The sequence below is a fragment of the Trachinotus anak genome, unplaced genomic scaffold (assembly GCF_046630095.1).
Source record: "Trachinotus anak isolate AG129_WGS33_773 ecotype Australia unplaced genomic scaffold, CSIRO_AGI_Tana_v1 ptg000007l, whole genome shotgun sequence".
Taxonomy (NCBI): Eukaryota; Metazoa; Chordata; class Actinopteri; order Carangiformes; family Carangidae; genus Trachinotus; species Trachinotus anak.
This window is the reverse complement of record NW_027273858.1, coordinates 12,719,634-12,744,089: the sequence shown is the minus strand read 5'-3', so window position 1 is coordinate 12,744,089 and position 24,456 is coordinate 12,719,634. Positions and strand designations below refer to the sequence as shown.

Below are 24,456 nucleotides of genomic sequence, written 5' to 3'. Positions count from 1 at the left end.
CGAGCCTTAACTGGCTTCCATATGTGTCTGCCGAAGTTTCTAGCATTTTTCTTTAGATTCACAAACAAACAAATATCCAGGCTCTGACATAAAGACTTAAAAGACTTATTCAAAACTCTATCTGACCTAAAAACACACAGCCCATCATGCTTCTCTCATTTCAGTTCATAACCTTTTTTAACTGAATACAAGTTTAAACAAAAAGCCACATAGTAATCCATTACTATCCAAAGCTGTTGAGTAATCAGCTTCTTTCACAACAAACAGAAATTCAAATATTTTAATGTCAGGCAATTCTTCTGTGAAGTCAGTTTCCTTTAGAGACTTTGCAATTCAGCAGTTTCCTGGAACTCTGGATTATGTTGTTTGGTTACCGGGTTGTTTGTTATTTAGCTGTTTGTTTGACAACGTCTGCAGTGAATCATTGTTTTGGAAGATAGCTGGGCACCTGTAGTGTTGAAGTTTCAAGAAGAAAACAGGAAATCAGGCTCTTGTTGGGATTTTTGTACAGATGCATAAGTGGTTTGATGTTGGTGGTGAGCAAGAAAGACAATATGTGCCAAATGCCTTCTGATAAAGCTGACAGGTAATTACACTTATTGACTCTTCCCCTATGCAGCCGTTCCCAACAGTTAACAATGTGCTTCCTCTTCAGCTGAGCATGATGTTACATATTCATATTGCAGGACAGGAATTTGAGAGAATAAATGTGTCAGTTTGACACTGAACCATCTCATTTAATAGATAAACCAGTGCCAACAAAGAAGCCCTGCAGGCATGTCAGGAGCTGTTGCATCAACAAAACAATTCACGATTGCATTATCACAGTCAGGCAGAAATTTTAGTTTGAGTGGAGGAAAAAGTGTTCTTGTCCTTCATTTGAACTTATATGCGGCTTTGGCGAAGTTACCAAAGCAGTAAGGCCACATTTCTCCATCGGCCATCTATCCTCACCTCACCACTATCCTGTCTGAAATTAATGTCTATAAATATTATGTGATTATTTCCAGGTATTTCAAGACCCTAGAGTGAGAGACAAGAGACGGAGAAAAACATCTGTTGTGTCTCATGCTCATCAACATCATTTTACCATTTTTAACTTTTGTTTTTAACAAGTAACAGACGGATGTTTTCAGAGCACCGCAGACACGATCTTACACACAGAATAATTAGGAAGTAGCTTCTTCTCATATCCCTCTGAGGCACATACATGTTGTCTTTTCATGTCAGGGTCAGAGGACACGCACAGCCAGCAGCGATGCCTCTGGAGCAGGTAGAGCTTCAGTCTCTTTCTCAATACTTCAACAAGGAAGGACATGTTTTCTTAATTACTGTGTTTTTTTTTCCTTGTTGATTTTCTCTTATAGAACAATGTGAAAGTTATTTAACAGTTTGGCAGACAAAATCTTATTGTAGATTTCATATAAATTACAATTACGAATTATTTTATATAGTATATTATATAGTATAGTCAGTTATATTTAGAAATATGCACTTATCGAAGCATGGGAAATAATATGAAACATACATGGCTCTGTTTTCCATCTGTAAGTGTCAGAGGTAACCAGAAATTGACGCCAGTTTCAAAGTGGCTTATGAAAGGTTTCTGGAAACACCCTTTTTATTAAAGATGTTTTCTTTAGAGAGCTCTGACGATGTTATTTGTGCTCCGAGGCTGTTGGGGAGTGTAACAAGTGTGAAGCTACTGAACCCTGAGCACATGTTTGCTCAACCTTGAAGGCACAGTTTTACACCACAGGTGTCGGCTGGGCCTTTGGCTGGGAGCATCTCTAAACTTGCTGGGATGGTAAAAACATTGGTTCAGAGAACAACTCAAAACACTCTTTGTTGGTCTCATACAAGGAAAAATGTTTTATTCATCTTTAAATTTTCTTTTCTTTTCTCTTCTCCCTCCTTCTTCTCTTTTTTTCCATCTGTCTGTTGCTGTTATTTCACTTTTCACTCCTTCCATCCCCCTTTCCCTTCCCTCTCTCTCCTCGCTCTTAATCTAACTTTGTTCTCTCTTGCTCTTGTTTTCTCATTCTGAGGGCTGAGAGCTGTGCTGTGAATCTCCAACGCAGCAGGACACCATGGTGTGATAGATGGCCTCTGACAAGGTCCAACACAATCCAACCAGCCATATGCTCCGAGTGAAAAAAACAGCAGAATTAAAGAGGATTCACAAGTGGCCAGAAGAGAAACATGCCAAACTCTTATGCAAGCAACAGTTTCTGGAGTTTACAATAATATATGCGGGGGGCTTTGACACAGTGAGATTAATGTCCCTGGTGCTGGAGTACAAACACTGGCGGGCATTATCTGAGTAGGCACACTCACACATTCAGGGAAATGATTTAAAAGAGGAGAAACAATCAATTTTATCAAGACGAATAATTCAAACTATGATAGGAAGCTTAAGCATAGTTACCACGGTGGATACAAACTAGATGAGGAACAGATTATCATGAAGAAAAGAGGTAGATACGTGCATTTTGTATTTTGATAAGAAATGCAATCTGTGCATCATCACAAATCTGCAGTTGCAAATTAATACTATAAAAGCTTAATCTCTAAGAGACAAGGTTACAAGAAAAGAGTGCATAGACTTTTACAATAGTTGCATTTAGTCAGAGAAAAACAAAAGAGATGTCGAGTTATATATGGAGACGTATGTTTTTCTACAAGTTGGTTGTGCTAAAAATGGACTGAACTCCTGTGATCCATACTGATGGTGACAGATCAGCTCTGCATTACACTGTATTCTCTCACTACAAGGAAAAGGATCAGGATACGCTTTCCTTAAACACACACACCCACACATGCACACAGAAATGCCACAAAAATTTGTGTGATGCTAATGAGTGTGTTAAATTCCAGTGTAAGTGGTTGAAAGAAGTCTAACATTCTTTAACACCAGGTCAAATCACCTCCCTAAACAGTGGTTACAGCTTCCTAACTGCTTACTAGCCCCTACTTCCAGTACAAACTTCAATAACAACGAATACATATGGAGAGGCACACACAAACACACAAACACACACACACACACACACACATACACACACAGGGCAATCTCATAAACAACGAATGACAGCCTGAGAGTCAAATTAAGGAAATAAAATGTGTCTCACTGGTAATGAAGGAGGCATGTTTCCCCTCAGGATAACAACTTCATCTGGATCCATACGGAGCTGAGACACACACACACACACACCCACACACACGCGCGCTCAATAGGTACCAGAATTCCTGCTACACGTCCAACCCATTGGTACGAACGGGCTCAGAACAGAACAGTAAAGAACACAGTGCCATGATTTGAAATTTGATACTAAACGTATGTTTTCTACAGTTCTGAGGAAAAATGTGGAGGTTGGATGTCATGCCAAACAATCATAGGAAAGGAAGGACTGCTTTCAAACATTTCCCATGCATCAGGCTATTAAAATGACATTCATTTGCAGGTTGCTGGCACTTGTCTCGGGGCATATTGCAAGCACATGGAATTGCATGTTATGTCCATCCATGATTTAAACAGTCTAGGTATTCTTTCGATCAAGAAAAAAAAACACAGACACTTCTGCGTCTGTGCAGGCCATGTGGAAAGAGTACAGGGAAAAAAGCAGGCAATATGGCAATCAAGAGTTTGTCACACTGAGCTAACATCATTGCACATAATTGTAAACTGACAAGTCAGACTGAAATGTCTGACAAGTAAGACTGCATGTAGTAAATCCAGGCAAATACATAAAATATATGGTTGTGTAATTTTATAATGTATTCACATTCTAACAGAGCTCCTTTGTCTGAAGATACTGTAAAAATCTTCAATGTGTGAAACTCTGGTCAACAATGGCATGCCGCGGGGCTTCCCTTTTCCTTGTCACTGTGTACATGAGCATGAATAATCTAATCATGTTATTTAAAGAATGATTCTTATAAGAGATGCATTTAAAAACCAACATGACCTTAAACAGAACTGTGTTTAAGACAAGCACATGGTGGCCAAGAGGGCAAATGCAGTGAACTAAATACTTGACAACCACAAATGTAAATCAAAATTTTGTTGCAGAGATAGCTTTGAATAAACCACACAATAAATGAGCATGCCTTGTTTCAGATGGACAGCTTTCAGTAGATGAGATACAATTTCAGTCAGTGGGTTTATTTATTTCAGAAAATTTCCTCAGCTTTGCGAATGATGCTCTTCATGATTTAATGTTCAAATTTATTAACTCCACTGTTGATATAAAATCTTTGTTTTTTGTTTTTTTTTACCAAAGCACTAGTTTGTTCACTGGCTGCCAGGCAGGTTTGGCTCTAGTGGTCAAATCCAGACAGCCATTGGCTTCGGTGTTCCATGCAACCGCCGTATGCCAAGATTTCAATTTGCTGTCCCTGGTTCATGCCAACAACATCTCTCAAAGCACTCCTTGGTCTGGTTCTAATACATAATCATCGGTGTGTTGATTGTTGGTTTTGTATAATCTCAAGCCACAAATAATTAGCCATCAAGCCCTAAAACCAAACTGAGCCGAATCCAAAGTCAATTATAGGTGCAGGAAGCCTAGCCCAGTTTGCTTCTTTCATGAATTCATGGATTGTTTTCTAAGATGTCGTTTGTATCAGCAATCCCCAACCACCAACCATAACTATACCTCCTCCTCTTATTGTGTTTCTCATGCTTCCTTTCTCTCTTTATCAATTATCAGTTAGTTGAAACAGGAGAACATGATAAATACTGTCAAGAATCTACAGGACTCTTGCATTTCAAGCACAAAAATCAGTTGTTTCCTTTTATTTAATAAATTAGAAAAGCATTGACTTCATCCATACAAAATTGTTCAGTTAAAATAGTTTTGCTTCATTTAACTCAGCAAAAATATAGAAACAGACTTAAAAAGTGCTAAAATGAAAAAAAGGCAAAAGATCTAACTCCTATAAACAAATTGATATCTGGATTTATTTGGAACAAGAAAAACCTTCAAATACATAAATGCATGCTACAGTGGTACTGTCAACACGGCAGACTATCTCTCCCTAATTTTCAGTTTAATTACTGGGCTGCTACATAAGGATTATGTTATATTGGAGGGAGTTTTCATCCCATAGCATTACCCCAAATGGTTACAACTGGAGAACGTATCCTGTGGCCCCACTTCCTAATATGCCTCGCTCTCCTCCAAACTCCCCCCCATCTGAACCTATAGCCAGGTACACTTCAAATCAGATTGTGAAGCATTCTTTTAACATCTGGACACAGTTCAGACAATTCTTTTCACTCAGTGACCTCTCAATCTATGCTACTATGGTGAAAAATCACAGATTTACAGAATCAATTATAAATGGAGATTTTGATGTTTGGGTTAGAAGAGGGGTCACCACAATAAGACAATGCTAAATTTTTATATCTTTCTTTAATATCATTTTTTTTCATGTATTTTTGCAACTCTATAGCTGTATATCAGCATCCTGTTTTTTTTTTTTGTTTTTTTTTTTTTTTTATAAAGTAATCCATGTCCCAGAGTCAATTCGGACAGTTTATTCTGTGTTGAAGTCACATGATTTAGAACCCTTTACTTTGTTGAGGAATCAGTGGGAGGAAGATGTGGGGACACAGTTTCCTGATTACGTTTGGAAGAAAGCTTTAGATAGGATACATTCCTCTTCAGTTTGCTTATGGCATACTATTATCCAATTCAAGGTTTTACATTGTCCTCACAGGTCTAAAGTAAAGCTAACTAATTTCACGCCTAGTTTCGACCCTATGCGTGACTGGTACAGGCAAACACCAACCACCTTTTCACATATGTTTTGGTTTTGTCCAAAACTAAATAGTTTCTGGCAATGAACATTTAAAACCTTTTCAGATGTTTTGAAAGTATCCATAGAACCTTCTGCTACTACTGCTGTATTTGAAGTAGCTCCACAGGATATATGTCTTAGTTGCCAGGCAAAAAATATGATAGCTTTAGCATCTGTTTTAGCTAGACGTCTTATAGCCTACTGTTTAAATGGAAGGACAAATTCCCTCCAACCTTCAAGCTATGGATTGAAGACCTTAAACAGCGGGGTCCAAAAGTCTAAGACCACTTTCCCATTCAAGTGAATGGGAAATGAACGGATGTGCTTATCCAACTCTGCCTGATTTATTGTATTTTGTATGACTTTAAATACAATTAAATTCACCTTGAGCAAAAAGGAAAAAAAAATTGATTGCTAATTTGTGAGGTAAGAAATTAATACAAAACCTCTGATTTAAAACATTTAAAATTCATAAATATGTAGTAAATATCCCTTCTTTAAGAGAACAATATTCATTTCACTTAACCTGATGGGTGGACAAGTCAGAAACAGAAAAATCTCCGTTGAATTGGTTTGAATTTATGTCTGGAAGCACTGTTCATGATCCATGTATATATCTGACAATGATCCAAAACTTAATGTATTTGTATAAAAACACTGGTTACAGCAGAAATGTGACTTTCACTCCCGCATTGTTGGCATTACAGCACAGCAGAGTTCCAGGTCCTTTTCTTTTAATAGTACGGTAAAGCAAACAGTCGGGCAATCGGTAATATTTAAAAACATACACACAACCTTTAATGTGCTTTGTTTTACTCATGGTCTTTCCAGGATCCACAATGACTGCTCATATTCAATAATATCATTATGGATATCAACAAATCAAAGCAGATTATATTCATTCTCCTGCCGTCACGGCAACTGGCTGTACTGCAGTGTTACAGTGTGGAACTTGGCAGGAGAAACTCATAAATCTGCATTCAGCTGTGAGCTGGAGATGGACCGGGTACTGAAGCAGCTGCAACACCAAAAACTGAATCCATCACAATTTACGCCTTGTGTGTGAGTGTGAATGAGTGCACATTCACTGAGGGAATTTTAAACAAAAAGATAAGGCGGACAGACGGTGCAGAAACAACTCTACTTCTTCTTTACAAAAGAGATTTAAACATGAGATTAAGGACAGAGTGGATAAAAGGCTGGGAGGAGTCATATAGCAGAACTAATAGGAAGGATGGAGCATGTTTCCCACTGTTGCAAGAAAATATGTTTTGATTTTCAAATGAGTAAAAACAGAAAGTTATAACTAGAGGCCCTCTGACTGTACGCAGCTGTGCCAGTTTGTTTTGATGAAAACATTTTAAAGCCATTCACAGATGTTTAGTAAATTCCCCTTTCTGTGCCTGCTCCTTATGTTTGTCTTTCCAGATTTTGAACCTTCTGCCTTTCTGTATGTCCTGTTTAGTGACTCACAATGCTTTTTGTCAGGGGTATAAATAACACTCCATTTTTCTCCATTATTGTATTACAGTACAGGTTTTTCACATCAAAATTCTGATGTGATAATTGAGACAAAGCAATAGTAAAATATTGAAATGTGTGCACACCTTGTAATTCTCACAACACAGATGATAGATTTAGGTGGAGCCCTAAAACCATTATCTATCCTTTACAGTAGCCAACTAGGATGATAAAAACTGCAAAGGAATACACAATCACACATTTCATTTTCAGCCTTGGCATCCCTATCCTATTTGATATTTATCTGCCATGCTTCATGTCCTCGAGTCCTGACAGGATAAGAGAATACTTGAGAGATGTACAAAATTAGATTTTCATATACTCTTCTTTCTGCAGCAACTCAAGAACATCAGCACAATTCTGCAAAGCCTCCATTCGGTAACAATATCCAATGGCAACACCAGCGTATGGCAACCAAGACATGGCCAATTTAGGGACATATTGTGGACAGACAATAAAAAAAAACATCTACATTTAAGATATGGTTAGTTGGTTATAATTCTGAAAAGACTGTGTAAATACTTTATAAAAAAGGTGAAGGTTTATTGCAGGTCTGTGATGAGATGCAAACTCCGGTCTCTTGCATGGAGGTCAGACATGTTACACGCCCATACACTGACCACTGTGAATGCTCAATTTGAGTTAAAGGACCAGTGTGTGTGGAGTATAATATTTATAATTATGATTTCATTAGTGTGTTTTCAAACATCTGAAACTAAGAATCATTGTGATCATGTTTCTACAGTGCGGAGAATGGACAAGCCAAGTTCTCCTACATACGTGGTAAGGGAGTAGTCGTCAGTTGGTTGCAATCAGCAACCTTCCCGCTAGCTGCCACTAAATCCTACACATTAGGATTTAGCTCCATCCAGCTCCATTAAACTTTGGTGGAAAAATCTGCACTCTGGCTCGTGCAGCTGCTCAGGAATACATAGCCACAATGGCGGACCCCAATGCCATTGAATCTTCAACCGTTACCAGGATAATCAACATCAAATCAATATTTGAATGCCGCATTTATACATATACTCTCTCACACACACACACACACACACGTCACATCTGATGTCACCATGCGACCATGTGACAGGCTTACAGGTTACAACTACCTAGCAAGCATCTGGAAGAAGCCAAGCGTCTGGAATAACTTCCAAATTTGTGAAGATGACCCCAGACAGTTGAGTGCCAGATATGCTAAAGGAAACAGGCATATCACAAATCTACAACAAGCTTAACAATTCACATGATAACAAAGTACATCGGTCGAAGCTTCTAATATTCAGCAGTAATTCTCACTGAAGTTTCGAAGCACCAAAATGGTATTGGGGACAGCCGTAGTAGCCACTACCTCAGCTGAATGTAATGGCCTGTCTCTGCTCCACTTGCATGTTGTGAAAGCAGGGTTACATTAGAATTGCTTCCCACTTCTTATGTCTTTTCTATATATTGTTGTTCTTCTCATGTTTCTCAGTGAGAGGCTCCTGGCTGTGATGGCTTCACCTCTATGTCAGTTCAAAGAGAGGGCCACAAGTATTCGTGTCTGATGTAGTCTCAGCAGTGTTTACTTAATCCTAACAACTGATTAGACACTGTTAACATTCACGTCACTTGATACTACACCTGTGAGATCAGACTAAGAAAGAGAGAAAGAGGAAAGTCTAAATCATGATGCTAGGCTGCTTACCATCTACCTGATAATGAAGCCAACTTTGACTCATCCAACATTAAAATGATGCTCTTTAATCTGATGCCTCTTATTCATTAAACTTACTTCATATTAACAAAATATGACCTTGTGGATCATGTCATGTGGTATCAAACCATTAGCTTTGTTTCATTACTGGAAACTGGTAAGTCCTGCAACACACTGGCATTCTGTCCCCTAATGTCTGCAGGGGGAATCCAATAATTTAAAGTTTTGCTTCATTTCTTCTCAAATGCATAACTCCTTTGGTGAATAGGACAAGCCATTCAGATTTGTGAAATGACTCTTGAAAGAAAGTCTTAGATTTATTTACATTTCCAAAATTACAAAGTGTACATTTCTCTCTCCATTACCCTGGTCCTGTCCCATTTTGAAATCCTGCTTGTCTCCCATCTAGGTTACTGCAGGAGATGGCCTACTTAGCCCCTCCATCTCATTCAGATAGCTCCTCTTCCCAACCCCGCCTGCCCTGTTCTTCATTGATGTCCAGTAGCTGCCTGAGTCCAAAATAACTGGCCCAACAACATGTGATTCAAAATCCCAAATAAAGCCTTGCAGCTAGAGGGAACATATCACTTTACTTAAACTTAATATGAGGTTCCTTGTACTAATACATCCTTAAATATGAATTACTCTTTTTTGGCCGGACCACAACAGCCCTATAATCTGGAATGTCCCTGACTGACTGAGTGATCATATTTCCACCACTGGTCAGCTGAATACCATGTCACTGAGTTGGAGTTTCAGCAAATAAACTACTTTTAATACACATATTGTTATTACTAAAGGAGACAGAGGAATAACTAATGATCTGACACGCCGAACACAAGAGAGCAGAGGAATGGAAGGGAGAGAGAGGAGCCATCGGTGACTGCTAGGCTTAAGAAACTAGCATATAGTATGTAAACAACAGAAACGCCAGCAGGCAGAAAATGAGACAATACACTTACTGCGGCACAGCAATAAAAACCCTGTTAAGAAATAAAGGGTTTCTGCCCACTGTAACACTAGAGGGCTTTTAATTTGAAACAATTACAGGAAGTGTTGAGTTTGTATTAACACGTAATGCAGTAACTTTAATAACAAGGCTTCATATGGATCCCAGACGGAGGCTGTGTGCTGTGTGAGAGACAAAATAAAAAAGATATTCTGTCTCTTCTAACCTTCTCTCTGATTGATCATTTTATAAGTAAATAACTGAAATCACAGCACAGTCTTTGTCTTTAATTTGTGTGTTTGGTTATTTTGTCAGACCATGTCGCAGATATAAAATCAGGATTTGAAAAAGGGTAGCCCAGCCACATACTAGGTTTTGACCTAGTCTTTTTTTCCTTATTGTAGATGTGTAAAGGAACTCCAAATATTAGTTGTGGTATACTCGAGTAGACATATCGATTTTTTTTTACCATTTCACACTGTGTAGGCATAATGATGTGCAGAAAATTACAGCTACACGCATAAACAGACTAAAAAGTTTGCTCCAAATGATTAAATTATGTATCCCTTGCACAAAGTTTCCTATCTCTTGAAAAATCAAAGAAAACATTGAAAGAGAAATCCTTGATGCTTCCAACAGAAATAGCAAAACAAGTTTCCAATTTACTGTCTCACGAGCAGCTGCAAACCTTATAACTGATAACATCCTATGTTTGACTCTTCTTCTCCAGTTTCTCTGTTTTGGAAAGATTTTCCTCTTGTCCGTGTTCACAAATATTGATCGGCCAGCTTTAGATGACTAGAATAACACAGTATAGGAATTCCTAAATTGAGTTGTGTTTATTCTTTGAGCCTTCAATACACGGATGAGGTCTTTGAGGTCACAAGTTGAACGGATCGACTGCTTCATTCTCTGAAGTATCAAATAAACATAGGACTTTCACATGCAGTCACAATATACACAGCTAAACTAACAGTAAACATGAAAGAGAAAATGAGGGAGAGGTGTTAGATTGTGGAGAGGAGGGAACTGATGGAAGCAGGAGAAGAGAGAATAAAAGAAGTGATCCTTGATGGAGGGATATATTCCTGCAGGGAGACATGAGATGATGCTGACCATGACCTTGTCTGAGCTCAGAGTATTTTCTCAGCCTAATTCCCTTGCTGAATGTGTGTGCACGCGCGCGCATGTGTGTGTGTGTGTGTCTGTTAGCTCGGACTGGCCCCATTATTGATAGCTCTAACAAGCCTGGGTCAAAGGTCAGACAGTGGTGAGTGGAAAAGGATGGAGCAAGACTGTTAAAGGTCCTTTAAACACCACCTGCCTTCACACACACACACACACACACACACACACACACACACACACACTCACTCACTCACTCACACACACACACACCCCCCCACACACACACACACACACACACACATACGCACGCAGAGTGAATCTTGGCTGATTGTTACCAGACCATATTTAACAAATGCCTAGTGCCTCTGTATCCCTGTGCCTCTCCAGCACAGAGATGAGAGGCCTTTGCACAGATTCTAGTTTACACAACATACTTGAAGTTCAACTGAGTGTAATAATGAGACCATAATGCAAACATAGTCACCCTTTCAGAACCTTTTCAGCGTCATCAGTGCTTATTCTGGCGAGTTATTTCCCCATTTAAACACTTGATGTAAGTTAAACTGCACTACAGACAACTTTTTGTACCATAAAAAGAAAACAGCAGCTCCACCTTCGCAGTCTTATAAATAAATATCCTTCAGACTTTTGAACAACATTCCCCAGGGGCAGACCTGCAGCTTGTGTCTGTGCCTGGAAGAATGAGAGTTTCTGTGAGAACACTTCACAGTAAATCAGCTTTGGGTAAATAAAGTCCTTCTGCTTGGCTTCGCCCCCCCCCCCCCCCCCCCCCCCCCCCCCCCAACCTCTTCCCCGCCAACCAGTCTGATAACAACTATGGCACCTGCTCAAAAGCAGCACGGCGCCGCTCTCTGTCTCTCAACTACACTTCTACCCCTTAATAGGAACCATTGCAGCAGGGTTTCACATTTAAAGACAAAATCCTTCATACAGCCCTAATCAATCAGTAAAATATTAGCATTATACCACGTGTAAGACACAGATTTGGGACCTGAACTCCAAAACTTCCAAATTAAAACTGAATCCAAAATGCCAAGTACCGGTGACCTGTAAGAAAATTTAATTTCAGTTCTGCTTATTGGTTCCTAAACACGATAACGCTTTATTATGGCAAACAAAGGCTACATATCTGCAAGGATGTATGTAGCTATCTGTCATGACCATTAGTTAACTACAAGCCAGAGTACATGGCTAGCGTCACAACAGTGTAAAAGACGGACCATGAGGGACAGAAGGGAGGGAGGTCCACCCTTCCATCTTTGTCCAAGTGCTTTAATTTAATGATTTAATGATTTCAAGATAAATTTGTTATCTAAACATCTGACCTAATTTTTTAACCATTTTGGAATCAAGAGGGGGAATTGGAATAAGCCAAATCTGAATCAATATCCAACCCTAGTAAGACAGAAGCTAGTTGTCAGAAGTTTACAGTTATTTTTTTACAGAAACGGATAATACAGATAATTATAGTATGATGATGTAGAGCTGGGCAATATATCACAACAACAGTATTTCATTATTAGGGCTGTCCACAACCAAAGATTTTGCTAATGGACTAGTTGTTGTTATTTCCAGCCATTGGTCGACAATTCAGCACACGTTTATGATATTAATTCTATTAATGTGAAAGAGGTCTCAGACTTCGCTGTGCTGCATTACAGAGAAATACAAAACCATAATATTGAGCCTTTAAAATAGCAATTTTACAAGTGTGTGCACGAAGCAAGCCGCCTGATAAAAACACCAGCAAAAGTTGTAATTACTCTGAACGTGCCCGAACAACCAGCAAGGAGATTCAACATTTTGTTGCTGCATTTCAAAATATCACACAACTTATGAACTTGTTACATCAACACAATAAAGACAGAAAGGCACAAACATGCAGTAAGTGAGGTAATTTAGCCCCAGTCCCCAGAAATACTTGGATAAGCCTAATAATGTATGTTGCATGTTAGAGAAAGCGACCATGCTAAGTGGCTAACATCATGCTGCTGAGATGTTTCAAATGATAAGACATGTTTGAGGTCGACGAACGATAGGCGAATGTTTGCCAGCAGAGTTTGCATGTTACTTTCTTGCCGTCGTCCTTTACCCTCCCAACATCATCCCACACTTTTGATTTCCTGCCTGACGTATGTGGTTACTATCTAATAACCACAGGGACCAGTCTGACTGACTGAGTGACACCACTTCTTGAGGAGTTAGATTTTTTTTCCCTACAACCAGCCGACCAGTCAACACTTGGCCGACTAAGACTCTTTTCATCAACTAATGTTTGGTCGACTATTAGATGGAATCCCTCAACTTCAGTTATTGTAGTATTGTGTATATTGTTTTAATAGTCTTCTGCAAGTGTTTCTGACTGTTCCTGCTGAATGAAACAAACACTTCACACGTCTACCTACACAACCATCATATCCATATTACCAATGGTTTTGCCTGCACTGTTTCTTAAAAAATCTGTTTATGTAAACACCATTTGAAAACTACCCCAAAAAAAAAATCACTGCTTGATCTAAAAATATATTTGACTTATGAAAACTGCAATGACTAATGAAGATATTTCAACTTGCCAGCCCTGCATGGAACATCCTGAAGTTCCTGTGGTGACAACATTTTGACTTAGTGCCTTGTAGCACATTTTCAACACTACAGAATTAATGACAGGGTGCTGTACTACACGACTCCTGACCTGAACTTGTGAACTGACTCCTCACACGAGCAGGTCAAAATTCTTTTCTATGTATTTTCCTTCTTTGATAAATGCAACAAGTCCATGTTTTGACTATTGCACTTGAGACTATTTGAAAATATGCAGCTGATGCATATTGTTCATATCCACCTATCACTCATACAGCAACACACAGAGGGTCACTTTGTTCCATTGAGGGGGGGACCTTCTGAAAATATGCAAAGCACATTGCAGACCCTCTCATGCGAGGCCACTGGCTCTGTATATAATGACCAAATGATTTAGTGACACATTGAAATGGGTTCATGCGAGGTAGATTTGGATTCTTTGTTTTGTGTAATTTATCAATGCCTTTTCAAACCACATGGCCAAATACTTTGTATTTCTCTGGCTCTAGAGTGAACATAGGGTTGTGTACAATACCATTTCCAGACGTTTAACCATCTAAAGGCTTTGTAAGTTTAACTTTTAGTGCCATACTGCAAAAAATGTTTGATTTGGTTGCTGGTCAAACTCCAAGTTCACAATTATTTTTCCAGGAGTTCTTTGGCTTTCAAGACTCACTTTCTGGGTGGTTCTCTGATTTGGAACAAAAACTCACCCACCCAAAAAACACTTCCCACCCACTGTCTTCTCAAGATGCTAGAGAGGACATGATGTATGTTTCAGTCTGAGAAAGCAACAGAGTATTAAAGTTTTAGAATACCAATAAGTATATTGTTCCACTGCTGTTGTTGTATTTTGCATTGGTCCGGGGTCAGCAAAAGTTAAAGATTATTTCATGCTAAAAACCGTTTTTGTAGTTGCTTCATGTCATTCTCTCTATCACCTTATCCAACCAACCAGCTTTTAACTTTCAATTGCAATCTGTTTAAAGAAAAAAAAAAAAAACTATTAACTGATCATTTACAGACAAAATTCTCATTTACGTTCTTCTCCCTCAGCTCCTCACTTCCATCCCAGTCAATCACAGTAACAGATAAGAAATGCAGCCCACCCAAAATCAAGACTCCAGAGTTCCTTCTGCGGTCAGGTTGAGTTAACTGTTACCAGTGAAAATGTCAGTGCTCTGTTTACTAGTTTCTGCTGCTGCACCCCTCTATCCATCCCCACATTCCTCCTTTACAAATTACATTTGTCATTCTGAAAGCTGATGGTTTACATTGGCATGCTTTGAACCTTTTGTGAGTGCACGCGTGTGCGCACATATGCATGTGCATGACACAGAAAGTCCAAACTAAGCTATGTGAACATGGACAACATGTTTTTTAGATGTGAGCATATGCCAAAAAAGATTATTTGTGTGTGTGTGTGTGTGTGTGTGTGTGTGTGTGTGTGTATGTGATCTCCTACCTGTTATTGTAATGTTGCTGTAGATGTTGGACAGTTGCTCTTTCAGCAGGACGAGCTGTGTGGTGGCAGCCTTCTCCCTCTGCAGCTCCAGCATTATGTCAGGATGGTTGGCCAGTTTGCAGCCCTTCTGTTTGTCCAACGCAATGTCACTGCGCACTATATCTGCAAGCCAGCACAGATGGAAGAAATGAATATAGCCATGATTTTTATTGTCATGAATTTGAATATATCATACTTATATCGCTATTAGGCCAAAGATTAATATGTATCACAAGTGAAAAACACTTTGTTAATTTGTTAAACCTAAAACAAACTGTCATTTTTAACACACTATTACTTTTTGAATACAGAGTATTTCAGTGGTAATTCTAACATTTTTTTTTTTTTTTTTTTAAGTACAGGAGCTGCTATACCAATCAATACACCATGTTACAAAAACAACATTCTCAGTTTCATATTATCACTCAGTTGGCATTTTATAAGGTTCACCTAGCTAAAACTCAATGACTTCATGAAGGTCATAATGGGGAGTTTTTGTTTTTAAGAGGTGTTGATTCAGTTTCATGGTCAGTTTTTGGAGCTAAGTTGCAGCCTGTTGTGTTATACCAAGAGGTGTTTCTCACAATGTGTCTTTCCCCGTTAATGAGGGGGGGGGGGGGGGGTTAAATGCTAGAAACACCTCTCTCTAAAACAAAAGCCAACCACTATAGCCTCCAAGGAGGTGGGATTTAGTCCCGGGCTGACACACTAGCATTAATTTCAGATAGGTGTCCCGAATAAACCGGCAATTCACTGCGTCTTACAAGAGCGACGTGTGAAAGCAGTAAACTACGTGACCTTTAGAAGAAAATATGAATCCTGCTCCAAAGTTTACTCGGTGCGTCTGACACAGACACAGAGGAGGAAAACACGGACAGAGGAGGGACCGGGCGCCTCCGCGTCCTGCAAAAGCCCGTCACAAGCACACTACGGCGGGGAGGGAGGGGGCGAAGAGAAACGTCGTGTCTAATCACCGTCCTCGTAGTTCTTCAGGTAGTAGTCTGGCCCCGGCCCTCTGAACTTTGCGAGGTTCTTCTGGTTGTTGAACTGCAGGAAGTCGGTTCGTTTTCCGCCAAAACGCAGGAAGGCAGGCGACAGGCCGCGGGCCATGGTGACGAGCCGCTTGGAGCTGCAGACACGCAGGACAGAGAGAAAAGGGTCAGTACCGGCTGTGAACTCAGCACCGTGAGCTGTCCAAGTGTCATCTGCCCTCCTCTAGCTTTAGTTTCTCATCACGGACACATTTGGGAGGAGCAGGAAGCCTGAAAACCAATAACTCCTCACTGTCCTTTCGTTCAGTTTACTTTATTTCAGACCTGTAATCTGAAATATTAAAAACAAAAAACAAAACAAAAAAAAAACGATAGCCTACAAAAAAAATTAAAAAAAAAATACTGTAACTTTGTTGTGGCTGTTGAAGCACCACAGGCCTAATCGCGTAATCGCCCGGGCTGCGCTGGTCCCTGACACCAGGAGGCCCGAGGAACAGGCTGCGACTCCAGCATGTGTCGCCAGGTGGAAGAGGCTTGAGGAGGCGGCGGCAGGTTCAGCAGGAGCTGCGGGCGGAGGACTCAAACTACCCACATACGAGATGTTGATGAGCGGGTTTTACTCTCCGTTTTATTTAAAATCGAATGGGTTTAAGATATGAAAATAGAAATAATGGAATTTCCCCAGTAATCTGCTTTTGTTTTCATCTGTCAGACGTATGGAAACAGTCCTTTTCGTTGCTTTATTAGAACATAGACTACACACACAACGGGACACACATTTTAGAACACCTCCATTTATTCAGTTTCACGCTGAAATTTAAACAGGGCAATGTCTCGGTGTTTCTGAAATTAACTCATACAACAAATAAATAAAAAGTGATTGGAATGAATCAGGGAATCATCGATCCTAAATTCAGTCTAAATTTCTGACTCATCCAGCGGCCCGGACACGCTCCAGTCTTCTCTCCACAGTGGAGATGAAACACTGTCCGGATGGTTCCTCTCAACACCGTTCCCACAAATGTTTGCTTTGCTTCCACCTTCTGTAAAGTGTAGTACCCTGACCCTGCGTGGGGTTTAAGCCCGGAGACTGTGCTGTTTCCCTCTAATGTTCTGGGTCATTTTCTTGCTGTAGGATGAACCCCTGACCAACTCTTTTTCCACTTCCTGCAGGAGGCTACAGCACCGTCCTAAAAATGCATCAGAGGGTGTAGTAACACAGTTTGTTCCAACACAACAGAGGGACTAACAGACTAACACAGGGTTAGTAAGTCATCGACGGAGGTTTGGTCACCTGCAGGAATTGTTGCTGTCAGTTGACCAATTTCGTAATCTCTGAAAAAGTCTTGTTTTCTGTTTTCTGTTCACATGAATTTTCAGTTTTTAGTGACCTGAACTGGGAAAACTGGAAAACCCGCCGTGTTCTGAAACGTTTGTGATGTAATTAATTGTCACTGGTAATAACAATATAATATTAAAAATTAGTTGTAGGTGACATTTAAAAAGTTCACGTCTAGTTCATATTAGTTCGTAGCTTTAATGTTTTGAAAAAAGGAATACAAGCACATGAAAGACTTTTATTTTGTTGTAAATCATTGGACCTTTTATGACTACGTGGCATGAACGCCATACGATAAAGATGTAAAAAGTCACAGCCGACAGGCCTGCAGACTACAGTACGCACCGTCTGTTGTTTAGTTTATTTCAGCCTACAGTGTAACCACTGCACCGGCGCGTCCGTAGGCCAACTACAGGCTGGCGGCACTTTGGCAAGGGCGGCCAAATGTGGGCCAAGCAGGGGCCAAATATTGAAAAAGTAAATGAATTAGTGAGGAATGTGTAAGTCACGCTGCACCTGCAGCCGCCTCCTTCCCCCAGCTCTCCTGAGCCATGACTGAGGATAAGGAAATGCTGCAGTTTTTACAAACGACCGAAACGATCTGGGTGTGAATATGAAAAGAGGAGACTGTTGAAAGAGCATGCACTCAAAAAAAAAAACAAAAAAAAAAAAAAACAGAGGGAGTCGTTGATAAAATTAAAGTCAAAATTTAAATTGAATTCTGAAGGGTAGGTTAACCTTTGTCTGCTGCGATCGCAGTTTAAGCTGCTGAATCTAACATGTTTGAGCACATTTCATGTTTCATGCAAATGAGAAAGTGGCGTATACGCCTGTGTATAGGGGAGATTTGCACTGGTGTGATTTAGTTTGAGGAGCTGATATTGGATTATTTGGAGAATAGCTGTGCCGTCATGACTCTGCTGTGAAGAGCTTGGAACCAGGTTATTAGAGTGATTTTACAAACCTGTTTGGTGCCTTATTTCTTCCTTGGACCTGCAAAATGCAATCTTGCATCAAGTAGGCTATGTTGCACTTTAATATTGTTGACGTTTTGCGCACACCTATGTTGCACTAGACTATTTGCACTCCGTCCATATTGTGGTCTCTGGGCTGTTGCTGGTTTTTCCTGCATGTGTATGGCATATTGGCCTTTGCGTGTTACAAACAGAGGAGCAGCACAATTGTTTTTCGGCTGTAGAGCAGCAGACGGGCATGCACCAGTCCTGATCAACCATCACTCAAACTGTACCTGTATGTATGCACGTAATGTGAGTAATGCAGAAATTAATTAAGAGAAGCTCGAAGAATAAAGAACTAAGAACTTATGTCCAAGAGCGTGATGGTGAATAGCAGTGGGATGAGACGTGATGTGATGGAACTGAAAATTAAAAAATGTTCCCCATTTTTATTGTACAATGACAAAACGGTTTTGCAATAGTTTCCAGCTAATGGAATGTACTGTAGAAAACGAGGTAAAATTAAAAATATCATCCTCAGTAGATCATAGTTGCCAATCTCTGACAACGATGGTGTGATTTAGACGCTGGACTAAACAGTGTTTCTGACATTGTTAAATCCAATCTAGCACCTGATGAGCCATATTACTCTTGACAGTGGTGTGGTTTAGTGGTTTTTACCAAGTTTTGAATTTTGAAATGTCATGTTTCATAATCCATCAAAAACATCAAAACATGTGCCAGAAATGCACTGAAGTGAAAATCACAAAAGCGCATGAAAGTCAGTCAAAAAATATGCTTCAAAAATCTTTTAAAAATATTGAAGCAATATGGTTGGCATTGGATTCAATAGTAATTGGATTTTTCTGTGGTTTTAAGAAAAAAAATAAAAATAAAACCTCAAAACTAGATTTAATAACTCGTGAAACTGACATTCTTCATTGTAGACTACAGACGGGCATGGGGCACACATGTCCAGTGTTAATAGACGCGCTGCATAGAGCGACTATCTGTGTACAGTTGTAATTGTTGCAATAATCCCTAAATGAATAGCCTTTTACCAACCACGTCTTATTAAATTCCTGTCTGAAAGGCCTGGACTTGTCCAGTCTAGAGGAAAATCATTCAGTAAGTGGATCATTGGACCACTCAGTGCCCTGAGTGAGGAGGAAACGTGCTGGCTCACTCCATGACAATTTAGACAACGTGGCTGCGTGCGTAAAGAATAAAGCAACCGCCAAACATTTTAGAGGTGGACAGCGATACAGATCGGTATTATTGGTGAGCGGTGAAGCTCGTTGGTACCTCAGAAAGTCCAGCCAACCGTCTTTGATGATCGAGGGGTCCAGCTGCAAAGAAAGGAAGTTGTCGTTGAGGACTCTGATCGGACTGCGGGTGTTGACATCCAGGAGAACCAGCGTCCTCTCCATGAAGCCCGGCCGCTTCCCACCGGCTGCAGATCCCTGATATGTAGAGGAGGAGGAAGACGAGTAGGAGGAAGAGAGCACCGACTGCACCACCAAAGTAGCCAAAGATGCCAGCCACACGGAGGACCATGGGAACACGCACGGTGAGGATTTGGGCATCTTCTTGGTTTTGGAGAGCAGGAGGATCAGTGCGCGTAATGAGGTCTGAGGTGAAAAGAAAAATAAAACCAAATGAGCAAACTTTGCTGCTGCAAAGTTTGATGGTGGTTCTTTACCTCGGTCTCATCGATCTGGATCTGTCTTCCTGTCTAGTTGTCTCACCCCCTCTGCCCCCCGCCCCTCTGAGTATTTTTTGGGAGCTGCTCACAAGAGCGCACGCCCCGAGCCAGCCTTCCCGGTTGTGAAAGCCAGAAGTTGGGAGGAGGAGAGGAGGCAGCACCGCCCCTCTAAGGTTCTCTGAGGTATGAGAACAAACTGCTCAAAAGTAGTTTCCTTAGCTCATATGGTTAACAATTTAATCCGAGCAGGCGAAGGTCGACTGTCTCCTAAATGTTGGAGATGTAGTAGCGTTTCCTGATGAAATAATTACCAATATTTTCTTGAAATCATGCATGAAATGGTACAACAATCGAAAGATAATTTTGTATAAAAAAATAAGTTGTATCCTGCAATAAAGTGAAACCCGAATAGTGCTCAGTATCGGCATTATATGTGGCTGCGCGTATTTGCATGTTATTAGGTGATTATGATGATGAAGACAAGACCTTCTGCTTCCAAAAATGAGTACGCCATGTTGGCAGACGCGCTGATTATTCCTTTTATAATGATAAGAATCTATAATTAGTGAACATATTATTATTCATTTGATAAAATGCATGATTGAGAGTAAAATGTATAATACTCTCATATGAAAATATGAACTCTAGAACATGTTTATAGCGCAATTAAAGGCTGCGCAAAGGCCTAACCGGGGATGAAGCTCAGATTTACCCAAACACACATTGTACTAAGAAGATCATTTTCCACACTACATCGCTGGCTGCACATTGTAAATTAAATGTTCCAGCAGAACATGTCTGTTGTTAGGTCTACAAGAATCTCCAGGCCACACAATTCAAGAGAACAAAGGGTTAGCTGCCTGCTCCAAAACAAGAAAAGATGCAATCTTGTCAACAGGATATTTCATGTCTCTGGGTAGTGTAGAGGCTGAAGTTGTTTTGACAAACAGCTGATTGATTGCACATTTTTAAAGACCAATGACATTTGGAGATGACAACATGAACATTTTGGCCCCTTTTCAAAAACATTCAAAACCAATCCAGGATTTAAGGTCTTACACATGGAACACACCTATAAACGCACTACGTGACTTTTTTTTTTGTTTTACTCCAGATGGTCTGAGGGCACTGGCCCATTGTGATTCCTCCAGAGTCCGAGAGTCTCCTGAGGCGCTCAGGGCAGCGAGAAGTGGTCGTTTAAGGTCACTGCTGTCTCACAGACGAGCAGCAAACTACATGTGAAGAAAATGCAACGAGTGCAGCCCGGTTCAATCTCTTCATCCCGGCCTACAACACCTAGTCACGAATACACGCAACCACAAAATTATCCAAGGTGTTAACCTTTCACGAAAGGTTCCCATTAAAGGCTTTAAAAGAACCCAGCAAACAGCAGACTTCTCTAACGACGCCTCTGTAAAAAAAACAAAAAAAAAAAAAAACAACAACAAAACAAAAACGATTATCTAATTCTTCAGCTAAACATGAGAATCGCATGAGATGTGCAGCTCGGGGGTCACACCTGACTGTCAGACACACTTTGGTGACACTGTTGTGACACAAGGACAAAACTGACGTGTGCAGTATCTGACACTTATGTAATCCAACATATATATATATATATATATATATATTTTGTTTTGTTTTTCCATCCGTCCTATTATGAGCTGAGGTCCATACACAGATCAGGAGAAAACCTAAAGTCCTGGTGTTGACATTTTGGCGCAGCCAGCCGTCATAGTTACCATCTGGTTTTAATATAACCAAAGTTTTTGTTTTCAGTATAAAGGTATTTAACTATTGTATATTTACAAGAGTTTAGAGTTCTCCAATTAGCTCTTAAATGTTGGACTGTGTTATAGGACATGTAGCACGTCATAGTTGCAATTTTGGGGGATTTAAATAGAGACTTTACCCTATCCAAACATCAATATAATTGTATAATATTTCAAAATGAAATAAAAATGTGTCTGTGCGATTTCTATCATTTTAAACTTACTGGCCAACTTTGGGCTTGGAAATAGGCAGTTATTTATTCCAGCACTCTGTTCTGAATGAAATTCTTTGATTTAACGAAAATGCTCTTCATGTTCAGTGGCAAAACATCATCCGTGAGCAACGATGGTCTCAATAAATGAGTTGTTCGAACACGACTAATTTTTTCCTCATTTCTAAGTTAATCATTTGAAGGTGAACGTCCAGGCGTACGGGGGAATCACTCAGTCTGTGGGGGACTCTCGGCTCAGCTGCCTCGGCTGTAGGTGAAGCTCAAAACTCTTTGTTTAGCAAAAGATAATTGTTATCACTGTTGATTAAATCTGAAATTCATTCTGGATATATATTTTTTTATTTTTTTTGTTTTGTTTTGTTTTTGTTTGCTTTTACCTCAGGGATGCCCACGCACATTTTCGTAATTATATTTTAATTTGAACACTGAAATAACAACAGATAATCATGGCGGCGATGTGATGAGGAAATCCGTTCAGCCACAAACAGGCTTTTTGATCATGCAGCAGTGAGAGAGGAGCCCGGTGAGCCACTCAACCAACCACCGTGACAAAAAAATCCATAAACTTCACCGGCCCTGTCTGTCCTCCGGCTGGGCAGGGGAGCTGTTCGGGGACGGGGCTCACCGACCCGACCCAGTGGACCCCTGACTCACAGAACATGACTCATCCCAGGAGGGTTTTTAAAAACGTCTTAAAGGGAAATGGGCGAAGTTTAGCCAAACACAAAGAAAAGAACTTTCTGCAACTTTGGCCCCTGTGTGTTCCAGTTATTATTACAACCAGCCACATTTAATGCATTTGTTTAGGCCTTTATAGCGACAGAAATGTTTAAATATGAGGAAAAGCGCAGATTTTTTTTTTTTTTTTTTTTTTTTTTTTTTTAAAGCATCAGTTCTCTGGTAATTTTTTGAAACTTACAATTTCAAATATTTTGGATCACATTTTGAACGAATTTATTAGAACATACAGGGCTTAGTCCGAAGGGAGGTAATCCGAGATGTTAACGTCGGGTGAATCCGACGCGGTGGGGCGATGTCCCTGTGCGTTATCTTCACATTTTATGATGAGAGGAAGGACGAATCTAAAGAAATCATAACTTCCCTGGCGAGCCTCTGATCCCAGATTGTCTTAAATATGTGAGCAGTCTTCTTCTCCAAATGGGATGCTGGGTGTGTGGCTGATGGAAAGCAGAGAGAGTGAAGCGCTGAAGACTTAGCAGGACTCACCTTCAGTTCCCTACCTCATAAATCTGACAAACTGTGGCCATCGACCCCAACTGTATGAGGGCTTCACTGTATATTTAAGAGCAGCTGGAGAGATCAACTGGAGATAATGATGATAATATTAACAATAATAATAACAAGAAGAAGAATTATGGTAATAATAATAATTATTATTATGGCCTATTCCTTTTTCTCCTAATGGGAAATAGGCATAATATATTATTCATAGGAATTTTTCAGACCTTGTTGCACGGAATTCACATTTCATCTTATTATGTTTAACATTTATACTTCATGTGATGTAGGTTTATTAATAGGTCGGTCTCGTATAATGTATTCCATGAGATATAAAAGTTTTATGTGACAGCCCATTTTAAAGCTGCGGGGTCAAAATGAATTCTTCTAAAAATGTGTCAAAAAAAATTCAATTTTTTAAAAAATTTTTAAAAGTGGCGATTCTGAAGACACAGCATGAATATATATATATATATATATATATATATTTTTTTTTTTTTTAATGACGGAGAAATAAATCCTGCACACATTATCCCGTGTATTACTGAAGTCTGAAGTGTACCAGGCTCCACTGACAGTACTTTTCAGAACAGGCGGCACTGAAGCAGGTGATAACACTGCCATCTAGTGGAGACATCAAAACAAGGGAGGAAAAAGCAGCTTGCGTAATATTGGCGACTCCTAAACTGATTCTGCTATTCACGCACACACAAAACGAAAGTTGACGAGATTTCCCTTAAAACTCGGCGGTATATGACCTCATTTAAGAGTTAACCATGGCGGGGCTTTAAATAATGCATTTGTATGTATTTTGCTGTCACATTTTTGCTTTGATCTTTATAGAATATCATTTTCAGCCTGCTTAGGCGTTTTTCTACAGTTGGAAGGGTCGTTTGATCCCGGGCGCATCGTATGAATCATTCATGATGGGCATTTCCTGCCTGCTATTTTTAGGAAGTGGCAGAGAGCAAATAAGACAGGCCTACGTCACGGTTCGTCATATATATTTAAGGACTCTG

General features: G+C 39.9%; 1 protein-coding gene across 1 annotated transcript in view; it reads right to left on the bottom strand.

Annotated features, from left to right (window-relative positions):
• hpse2 (heparanase 2) overlaps window positions 1–20,210 on the bottom strand; it is a 57,518-nt gene extending 37,308 nt beyond the window's left edge. The window contains exons 1-3 of the mRNA XM_071480644.1: window positions 19,794–20,210; window positions 16,176–16,330; window positions 15,163–15,324 (exon numbers count right to left, since the gene is read on the bottom strand). Coding sequence (XP_071336745.1) covers window positions 15,163–15,324; window positions 16,176–16,330; window positions 19,794–20,074 — 598 coding nt within the window. The 5' untranslated portion in view covers window positions 20,075–20,210. The remainder of the gene's footprint in view (window positions 1–15,162; window positions 15,325–16,175; window positions 16,331–19,793) is intronic.
• Window positions 20,211–24,456: the final 4,246 nt, after the last annotated feature.